This window comes from Cucumis melo, chromosome 9, assembly GCF_025177605.1.
Source record: "Cucumis melo cultivar AY chromosome 9, USDA_Cmelo_AY_1.0, whole genome shotgun sequence".
Taxonomy (NCBI): Eukaryota; Viridiplantae; Streptophyta; class Magnoliopsida; order Cucurbitales; family Cucurbitaceae; genus Cucumis; species Cucumis melo.
Genome location: NC_066865.1, coordinates 21,412,669 through 21,424,223, shown reverse-complemented (window position 1 = coordinate 21,424,223; position 11,555 = coordinate 21,412,669). Strand labels below are relative to the sequence as shown.

The following is an 11,555-nucleotide window of genomic DNA, read 5'->3' as shown; positions in this document are numbered from 1 at the left end:
CATGAATTGGACTAAGGTGGTAATTTTTCTTGAAAATTTTGACAACTACCATATAAGTATTCGAAGTATACTGAAATTTTAGAAAGAAATTACCATCCTCGAAATCTCAAATCTACTTTAGACACTAATTTATGGAGACTTGCGGCGGAAGGGGGAAGACGATGGCCGGCCATCTCAAAACCCTAAACCCTAAACTGATGGGTTGATGTTTATTTTATCAATTTTGGAAGTGGAAAGTTGGATTTGTTGATCACATAAGAATTATAGGTAAAGAAAAAATAGGGATAGGGTCGTGTGTTGTGTTGTAAATTAGGAAATTAGGGAAGGAGACGTGTCAAATGAAGATCCACCAATTAGGATGTGGTTTGAATTCTTGTAGTTAAAAAGCGTATGGTCTCCACACGTTCATCACCCCCTCCATTTCATTATACTACTTCACACCACACACACATCTGAATTGAGTTAACTATGGCATCCATTGTAGCCATTTCTTCTCCTTCTACTTCCCTATCAACAAGAGCCGTCCATCTTCTTCCTCGTAGTTTCAACGACAACGGACGACGTCGTACAGTTGTCGTGAGAGCTGAAGGCAGCAGCGGCGAACATATAAACCCTGCAATCAGAAAGAGTGAAGAGAAAGTGGTGGACTCTGTGCTCATTGCTGAACTTTCCAAGCCTCTCACTCCTTATTGCAGGTTCTTTTCTCATTCATTCTTTTCCTTTTATTCCTCATTCTCTTTCCCACATGCTTAATTTTACAAAATGGGAGGAATAATTATAAATTTTGATCACCTAATTGAATCTAAATTTTGTTGTGCTTGTAAATTTTTCTGCATTGTATTATTAATTTTAATAATAATTCAAGCATGATTGCTATATTAATTTTCTATTGCTCTTAAGAAACGACTAAAACTGGAAAGTACTCTTTATAAGATATATGAGATGGGGTTTGGGTGCAGATGTTGGAGGTCAGGGACATTTCCTCTTTGTGATGGAAGCCATGTTAAGCACAACAAAGCAACTGGAGATAACGTTGGTCCTTTACTCTTGAAGAAGTAGTAGACAGACACACACATTCTCATGTTTTTCTTTTATTACTTTTTCATTCTCCAACCTCTTATTCCATTGCTTCCTGAGTTTCAGAATGTGCTTTCCTAATCTCTCTTCCTACTTAACTTCTTCTGCTGAGAAAAACCTTTGAGGTTGTTTTAGAAATAACCACTTTTGTCTCCTCGTAGTAGACGAAAGTAAAGTATGTTTGTGAATGATTTTGAATATATCAAAAAAATCCATTTCGAAGATCATTCCCAAACTAATCTTATTCTCAGTTGGAAAGTCACTTTTATATGATTCATGAAGTGATAATTTACCATGTATGTTGAGAAATTTCATATCACAATAGAACCGATTTTATAAGTAATACTAAACTTGCACATTTATAATAATTTTGTTACTGAATGGTAATACATTTGTGTAAATTTAGCTTTAGTATTTTAAAATTCATAAACATTTCATCCATATCATGAGAGATTTTCTTGATGTTTTATTGTGTGGCATGATTTTCTTTTCATAGTTTATAAAAATGTTAGGTTATGAGTCAATTTATTGATTTTGTTGCATAACTTTTACACTATGCAAATCTATAAGTATACAATAACATAATATCAAGTTTTAATATAGTAATTGAGTTCGACAAAAGTCATCTAAAGGGTTTATTCTTGAGAACCATACAATAATCGATATTGTTTGTTCTTGATCTCTCCTTTACGATAATTTATTCAAATTCTTTTACTTCTTTTTCCTTCTATTCATTGATTCCCTTCTCTTTGTATTGTTTCTCAATTTTGGTGTTGGGAAATATTCTTTCTTAAAAAGGTAGAGCATAGCATCCTAATATAAAGGTTTAATTTTAGAAATCTAAGATGTGGCTTTTTGGAGCATTTTTCTCTCTCTTGAAAATCTACATTTATGTAACTAAGACGTAAAAAAAAAAAATCTTTTACATTATGATGATGGAGAATTAAATTAGAGGTGAAGAAAGGTGAGACAACAAGAAGAAAAAAGGTTTTCTTACTGATAATAATAAAACAACTAAAATATTCACGTTCTACTACAAAAATTTACTAACGAGATATTCAATTCAATCACATTTTTTTTCTTTTAATTTTTAAATCAAGAGTCAGTCAACAATTTGACGATATGCAAGACATCCCTAACCTAATAGGAGGATGGTAGAGGCAACTCTACGACGTAAACAGAAGGTTAGTTTATTTATTTATTGACCTTTTGGGTCATCCACATAAATTAAATTATCGGTAAAAAAATCTCTTATATTCTTATGTATTATTCTTAATGATTTTTTTGGATATTTTATTATCTACCGACTTCTAAATATAATTTTTTCAATCGAAGGAAAATTCTCGTAAATGAAAATTTAGTCGACAATCTCAATTTAATACATGAAAATAATTTTTTTACAAATATTATTTTATTAAAAAAACAATTTAAATAAATTATGTGAACCTAAGGAACGACCAGAGTCCATTAGAAAAGAAATCCACCACATAAAAATTTATTCTAATCACATGGATTAATTCTCTTTTAATCTCAATTACAATACCAACATTCTCTCAAAGCTTTTAACTACTCACACGTCCTTCCCACCGTTAAAACGAAATATACATTATAAAGAGAATTTAATATTAGGTCAATTTTGAAACACCGAACATATGAATTGAAATTCTGACTCTTTTATGATGTTGAAAAGCTCATCATTATTTTGTTGGACCTTTAAAATGTGAAACAACTAATATTTTGCCAAAACCTAACAATAACCTATTATTGAAAAAATGACAATGAACTAAGGACATCATATAGAGACCGAAACAGAATGATAGTTTCGAAAATTAGTGACCAATTCTTTTTTATTACAACAATTATAAAGATGAGATCGAAAAACCACTAAAAAAAGTTGATGTATTTCAACGATCTTTTATCAAAGGTTGTGAAAAGGCTTTAAAAAATGAGATTTTTATCCATGGCGGGATTAAAAAGCCTTTGAAATCTACTGTTTCCCAAAGATTATTGAAAATCTTTTGAAGAAGATTATTGGAATAAATTTTGATAAAAAGAAAAGAGGTGTATCAACAAATGTCTATTACAGGTTTTTTTGAAGGCCACAACGTCTAAAATGAAAGATGTTATGTCAATTACAGTAAAGTTAAATTTCGTTCGACGAATAAATGGATTCTCTTGTACAAAATATAACAAATGTTTATTTAAAAAAAATTTGGAAAATGGAATTTCTATTATTATTATTATCAAACAAAGACTTTTAAATTAAATCAATTATTGTTGATAACAACAATAGAAGGCTGTAGTGATGAAAAATATAGGACATGTAACATGCAAAACAAAAATCTGACCAAACAAATTGAAGAGAGATTATAAAATAAAAGTTGCTATCAATATATAGTAATTGAATATGTGACAAAAAGCCAAGAGAAGCATAAACCCTATGGATCATATATTTCTAATCAATCATATCCCACATTACTTTTCATACAATTATTATTATATATCTAATTGCTAAAACTTATCTACAACATTAAAATTGGGGTCGACAAATTATTTCCCACTCTCTTGTTTTTAAGTAGAACAAATAATTTCAAACTTTTCACTTGTGTGCTAATTAAATTATGTTTATATGATTATATTGTAATTTGTTCTTTCTTCTCCTTTAGGTGTAATATGACATTTTAAAATATGTTATTATCTTTTAAGTTAATGATATAAACTAATAGAACGTCCATATTTTCTAATCTTGATACTAATGCTAATTACATTGAGTTATAAGAATAGTCTGTTAGCTCAAAAGTTCTTTCGACTTTTAATGTTGTGCGTTTAATAGATCTTTTAATTTTAAAAATGGTTAATTGGTTATTTGATTTAAAATTATCTTAGATACGTATTTAAAATCTTATAAATTAACTTATTTATTTGATATAATTTAAGTCTATTCGCTAATCATTTTAGTTTTTTATTTTTTTTTCTATTTTGTTTATTGAAAACAAAAATCACCTAACGTTGGATAACTTAACTTATTTAAAACATAATCATTCTTTTTAATTCATTTTGGAAAAAAAATATTATTTTAAAAACAAAAACAAAAAAATCTGAGTTAGTTACCTAATACACTCGTTTTTAAAACTAAAAATTAAAAAAAAAAAAAAAAAAAAAGAAAGATTAATTTCATGTTTAATAAAATCCTAAACTTTCAATTTTGTGCCGAGTGATGCGTTAATAAATTCAAAAAATAAATGATGATCTAGACTATAACTTACAAGTTACAAGTAATTTGATCATTTTTCTAAAGTTTCTTTTATTAAAAATATAATAAAAAATAGTACATTTGATAAAAATATTTACAAGCTATAGTAAAATTTTAGTTTCTATTAATAATAAACATCGATAAACATTAATATACTTCTATTAAATTTTATTGATAGACGAGGATAGAAATCTATCGATTCCTATCATTGATATAATCTAAAATTTTAATATTTTAATATTTTAATTTATTATGCTAATTTTAAAATTGTCCTTGGAAATTAAAATAAGTTTGGAATTAAAAGAAGTAAGTAAATAAATAAGATGTGGGGGTGGTAGAAGGTAATTAATTAAGTAAGATATGGGAAATGATCCCAATTAATCAAATCCTATGTTTGTATACATTAATAATAATAATAATAATAGATAATAAAAACCACATAACGTCAATAATTGGGATTTAATTGATTTGTTATCACAATACAATATGTCTACTTCTAGCTAAGCTTATTATAAATTAATTAAGCTTTGACTCCAATATATATGAAATTAATTAAGCTATGAATGTTAATATTCTTAATTAATATTATGTATTATTTAATTCAACATTCGATGAACTTTCCGCCGTCCTAATTCATCAACCAACGTATTTCCGCTCCATCTAACACCTGTTGCCTCTTCTACACCAATATATATTACATATTCACTGACGTGGCATTTTTAAATCTTTTTCAACCAAAATATTTACAAACAAAAATTTGAGATCCGAACACTTTTGAAAGTGATACAGAACAATCGTAATTCTCCCATAATGAAAGAATTCTTCCTTTAGTTATCGGATCTCGGGTCTTGGTGACACTACAGAGATGGTCCAGGATGAAAAAATTATGTCTTTGTTTTATTCGATCTCAAGCATATACTATCCTTATATGTATTGGGATGAAAGACTTTTGCCTTTAGTTATTCGATCTCAGACCTTAATTGTATCGAAGTGACCTGGAATTAATAACTTACAAAGAAGATATAAATTGCAATAGCATATTATGAAATTTATGAAAAAATAATCGTTCGTTCGTTGTGGATTTTTCTAAGGTTTCTAAAATTTTAAGGTTTTAGAAAGACATACGATCTATCTTTTTTATATTTGTGAACATTTGTTATATAAAATTTTGATACAAAAATTTTGATTTTTTGAAGTATTTAGAAACCCCTTCTGCACACAGTATGACGTTGGAGTAATTCGGAAGGAAAATTAATATTATGTATAGAAAAAGCCTTTCCTTTGTGTCGGTGATGAGTAAAAAAGAATTTCAAAAAGTCAAAACAAATAATCCTAATAGAAACTTTTTAACCAATTCTTTACATAAATATTCTTTAAATTCGTAAATTGAGTTTTTCTTTTTTCTTCATAATCAGTTTAAAAAAACGAATTTGAGATGACACAATACTCTTTTATCTCTTAATCCAAAGCATATATGTTTTAAATATATGAGAATTAATTTGAAGTACTATAAAATAGTCTGTTAATTAATCTACAGCTTGCTTAATCTTTACGTGATATTAGTAAATTTGTTGAAGAAAAGAAAAACGTAACCTGCAAAATAGAAAGCTTGAACACATGTGTTTGCATGGTGCTTGTCACATACATTTTGATATCTAAGTTAGAAAGTAATAAAATATGAAAACTATAAAGAGTTTGTGAGTAGGGCTTTAATTATCTCGAGTGAAGTTATTTATGATGTATTTATAAAAAAAAATAAAATTGATTTAAGGTATTCTCTAAAATTTATGAGTTGTTTTAGGCCGATAGATAAATAACTTAAACGTAAATTTACAATATCGTGATGTTATTCACTCTTTGTATTACTCATGGAAAGAAATGAAATATAGTTTGAATTTTCTTAATCTCAACTAAATTATTTAAACTAAAAAGAGTCTAATCATCTAATTGAAAATTAAAATTACATCTAAAAAATAGGGAGATAGTTAGACGTGTTTAGTTCCCTACAAAACGACAAGAGAATTCTCAAGAAAAATGCATAAAACGACGTGATGGAACAATATTATGAGTTTAGTAGGGAAGAGGAGAAACCACCGCTTTCCCTTTCTCATTTCTTGGCCTACCTCTCCAGACGTCACCTTTCCCACTTAACTCCTTTTAACATATCGCTTCACATATGTCGTCAGTTAAATTACAAATTTAATCTTCTAATGTTTTTCTATTAAATGAGTGCTATAGTTAATTTACGCACACCTCAACTAATCTCACACACAACAACATTTGAGTATCAATAAAACTTATACAGAATAAATTTCTAAGTAAATAGCCGTCGTATATTGAACACAAATTTAATGTGATAGTTTAAAAAATGTTGGAATTTAGCTCTTATGATCTAACACTAAAGCAAATATGAGTAAGAAAAGTCGAAAACAATGAATCTTGAAACTCGATATAAAACTCAAACTTTAAATCTCTAATTTAGTTTTCTAAAATTAAGAATATAGATACACTTTCACCTCTCAATTTCTTTTTTCTTTTTGTTATCCATACTCTTTTACCAATGTCGAGAATCTTTTTCTTATTGTTATTTTAAGGATAAAATTTTTAGATGGTTTGAAACTTAAATACTAAATCAAAGATTACAAATTTGAAATGTAGACCTCGAAAAAGAAAAAAAAAAAAAAAAGAGACTAATTTAGTAATTTAGGTGTATAAATTATTAATCATAATTAAACATTTAGGGGCTTGGTGACATCCACGTGTCAGTGGTACGTCATGCCCATTCAACGGTTCTTCATAGATTTCTTACAGCTACGCTTTCCACCGGCAACTGCTTCCTCCTGTTTCCAATGCGCATTTTCCTCTACATTTATTGACATTATTATTATTATTATTATTATTATTATTATTATTATGGTAATTATTTCTGATGCATTTTATTATTATTATTATTATTATTATTATTGTTTGTAATTTATTTTGCCTTCATTTATTGGCTTCTCCGTACTTTGTTTGGTAATTTGTAAAATTCTTTTATTTTCTCTTTCCTTTTCTTAACCTCCAAAAATAATGGCATTTATGATCTTCTTTTTTTATTGCCCTTTTCGATATTTACAATTTCGTACCCTTCCTTTTTTTTTTTTTTTTCCTTTTATTAAATTATTCTACATTTCGTCGGTTGAACGCATCTCTTTTCCTCAATTTTCCCTTTTTAATCGGTAATCAAAATTGCTGCAATTCAAATTCAGATCTCTTTCATTCATACAATCCTCATATGCCTTCAATTCTATATATACACAATCAATTGGATTCTTCTTTCTCACATTTACCAATAACAACTATCACCCTATCATATTTTACTATTATATTGTAATCAACTCATTCTCATTCTTTATTGTCGAAGATTGTACAACTTGTTTAGTTTGAGTTTTTGTTAGTGTAATTTTGAATTTGGGTTCGTGTTAAAAATTTGGGTAGGCTTGCTTTTGTGTTTGATTCTTATATTTTCACAAATTTGGCATGTTTAAAATCACTTTTGAATTTAGATTATCAATTAAAACCAATTTAATGATTAATTTAAACTACTTGAATATGGTTTAAACTCAAAGTTTATACCTATAAGTTTTCTAATCATTCACAGTTAAAACTTTCATCCCATTTCAATTTTGTTAATCTTCAAACTACAATATATTTTCTATTACTATTGATTGCTACACATTAAAAAAAATCAAAGATTACATATTTTGATATCCTTATTTAATTTAAATATTCATTTAACTTTGGTTTTTTATTACGAAAGTAGGTTTTTTATTTATATCATGTAATTAAATTTTAATTTCATCAATCTATGGGATTAACGAATGTAATCATTTGAATTTTTTTTTTTTAAAGACTTGATTTCAAAATTATTTGAAAATCCCTACAAAATCATTAAATCATATAAAACAGAATCAACTTTAAAATGGAATGTTGTAAAAGAAAAATACATCTTTAAATTGTAATGATAACATTGTGAACCTTAAAATAACTCGATTAATTTTTTTTTAAAGAAAAAAAAAGAAAAAGTTTTGTATTTTACTTTTAGAAATTAATTAATAATTTCAATAAAATAATTAATCAAAAAGTAAGTCAAAAACATTGAATAAAACAAAAAAGCGAAAATCGTAATGATTCCTTCATTAAGTGAATTTATAATTAATTAAATTCACAATTTTTTACTACCTTAAATAAAATAAAATAAAATAAAATAAAATAAATAAAAATTCCTATTTAGTTACTTTACCAATAATACCCTCCTCGCCGCTTAGAAATATCAAACGGAGAAGTCCACGGAATCCTCGCATTTTGTTGCCTTACCATCAACGTTCTGGCAACCATAATAAAACGAAAACCGGCACTTGTCTGTCTACAATAACTTAATACGCTGTCGGTTGCTCTTTCAGCCGGTAACAAAACACGACACGTGTCATCTCTCTTCTCCTAATAAAATTTCGGCCCTCCATCTTTTCCACCACAACTCACCCTCTCTTCTTCCTCACACTAAAGCCACCCAATTCTCCCCTGGCGGTGACGGCTGACGACGCTCACGGTCACTGTCACCACATTTTCTAGCCCTAATTTCTTTTTCTTTTTATTTATTTATTTCATTCTGATGCTTCCTCTTTCCGGTAACTCCTCGCCCGCCGAGCACCATCCGAAGAAATTCAAAGCATCGTCTGAGTTTTTCGATAAGAAGAATTCCTTCAACTCCTTGTTACAGCAGTTTCATCATCAACAATCTCGCTTATGGCTTCTACTTGTAATCCTCTTCCTTCAGATCCTCCTCCTCTTCACCATCCGCTATCTCCCTCTTCCTCTCCCACCAGCGCTTTCCTCCTCCACCAACAAACAACTCCACCGCTTCCCTTCAGTCGCCGTCTCCCCCGCCGACATTGACGGCGGAAATTGCAAAAACGGCAGGATCTTCGTTTACGATTTGCCGACGGTGTTTAACCAAGACATTCTCGATAACTGTGATAATCTGAATCCATGGAGCTCGAGCTGTAGCGCGATGGCAAACGGTGGATTCGGCCAGAGAGCGGATTCCTTAGCCGGGATTATACCGGAGAATCTCCTTCAGTCGTGGTATTGGACGGACCAATTCGTAACGGAGATTATTTTCCATAATCGGATTTTGAAGCATAAATGCCGTGTTTTAGAGCCGGAATCAGCTACGGCGTTTTACATACCGTTTTACGCTGGACTCGCGGTGGGGAAATTCCTATGGACGAATTCAACCGCGGAGGAACGGGATCAGCATTGCCGTTCGATTCTAAAATGGCTATCCGATCAAGAGTATTACAAAAAATCCAACGGCTGGGATCATTTCATTACAATGGGACGTATCACATGGGATTTCCGGAGGAGTAAGGATAAAGATTGGGGATCGGGTTGTATTTATTTACCCGGTATGAGAAATATAACCCGACTTTTGATAGAGCGAAATCCATGGGATTATTTTGACGTCGGTGTACCTTACCCCACAGGATTCCACCCCAAATCCCAAAACGACATATCGGCCTGGCAGCAATTTATACGCACGCGCCCTCGTACTCACCTCTTCTGTTTCGCCGGAGCCACCCGCGCCGCTTTCCGCAAGGACTTCCGAGCGATGCTTCTCCACCAGTGCAAGAACTCCACCGGAGAGAAATGCCGCGTTGTCGATTGTGCTGGCAGCCGTTGCTCTAACGGCACGTCGGCGATTCTCGAGACATTTCTCACCTCAGACTTCTGCCTTCAGCCGAGAGGAGACAGCTTCACGCGGCGGTCAATCTTCGACTGCATGGTGGCCGGAGCGATTCCGGTTTTCTTTTGGCGACGGACGGCGTATTATCAGTACGAGTGGTTCTTACCGGGCGAACCGGGAAGTTACTCGGTTTTTATAGACCGGAACGCGGTGAAGAACGGGACAACCTCCATTGAAGCGGTTCTGGAGAGATTCAGCAGAGAGGAAGTGAAGGAAATGAGAGAGAGAGTGATCGAATCCATTCCGAAGTTCATTTACGGCACCGGCGATGTTAGAGACGCGTTCGACGTGGCCATCGAAGGGGTTTTGAGGAGGTTTAAAGAGCAAGAAGAATGGGAATACAAGTGGAAATAAGGTAAGAGTATGAGGGGCAGAAATGCAAATAAAGAAGAGAAAAAGGGAGGAAAAGGAAAATTGGAAAAGCTTTTTAGTTTTTCTTTTTTCTTTTTTCTTTTTTTTTTAAATTTTTTTAATGTTATTAGTATATATAGTTAGGGATAATGATGATAATAATAATAACATACGATTCTTTTGGTATGAATGTTGTAAACTATAGTGGGGGTTTAGGGGAATAAAATTTTGGAGTGTAATTTTATTTAGAGGGGCTTTAAAGTTGATAAAAGTGGGGGAGGGGTAAAATTGCAAAAAGGAGAAAAAGGGGATAATGGGAATTTTGGTGGTTTTTGGGGATAATGTTGTAGTGTTGGACCCACAAGTTGGGTTTGCTTTTGGCATAATAGAAAATTGGATTTATTATGTATACTAAAAAGTTATGATGTCTTAATTTCATAAGAAAATGAAAGGTTTGGAACCAACTTTTTTGGTTTTTTTAGCCTTTGCTTTGCTTTTTATTCCAATAGTTTTTTGGTTTTCATAATAATTATAGTTCAATTTTGGATCAAAAAGTGATATTTTATATATATATATATATATATATATTTCCTTTTGTTATTTAATGCTTTGAACTTTGATCATGAAAACATAAAGATGGAAGATTGTCGTACTAAGAAAATTGAGATTAAGAAATTAAACCTCTGAACTCGTTTTCGTTTGGTAATTAAAAAAAGAAATTGTTTTTAAATGGAAACTCTCCTTAGGTTTGAAGAAGATTTGAGAACAATTTTATACTTCGATTATTATAATTTCTTTTTGTGTTATATTCTACGGTTTAATAGAAGTTTATAGTTAGATTCATATAGATAATTTAGTTGTGTATGAATCTATTTTTGCTAAAAGTAATGTTTTTTTTAATAGAGAGAAAGAGACGTTATTCATTAAAATATAATGTGTAGATTGTTTAGAATATCTTGGTGTACAAGTCTTGTAAGAACAATAAAATTTGATGTCAATTAAATATCATAGATTTCTATTTCATTTATGGAAGAAAATATGCATCAGATTGAAAAAAAGGAAGGAAAAGAAAAACATATATATAACAAT

The 11,555-nt window shown here is 30.3% G+C and overlaps 2 protein-coding genes across 2 annotated transcripts; both read left to right on the top strand.

Annotated features, from left to right (window-relative positions):
* On the top strand, window positions 1-1,304 carry LOC103504660 (CDGSH iron-sulfur domain-containing protein NEET). The gene is made up of 2 exons (XM_008469041.3): window positions 1-695; window positions 960-1,304. Exons 1-2 carry the CDS (start codon window positions 469-471, stop codon window positions 1,057-1,059), a joined length of 327 nt encoding a protein of 108 aa, XP_008467263.2. The 5' UTR covers window positions 1-468; the 3' UTR covers window positions 1,060-1,304.
* Window positions 1,305-8,485: 7,181 nt separating this feature from the next.
* On the top strand, window positions 8,486-10,947 carry LOC103504659 (xyloglucan galactosyltransferase XLT2). The gene has a single exon (XM_008469040.3). The coding sequence runs from the start codon at window positions 8,982-8,984 to the stop codon at window positions 10,467-10,469; it is 1,488 nt and encodes a 495-aa protein (XP_008467262.2). The 5' UTR covers window positions 8,486-8,981; the 3' UTR covers window positions 10,470-10,947.
* Window positions 10,948-11,555: the final 608 nt, after the last annotated feature.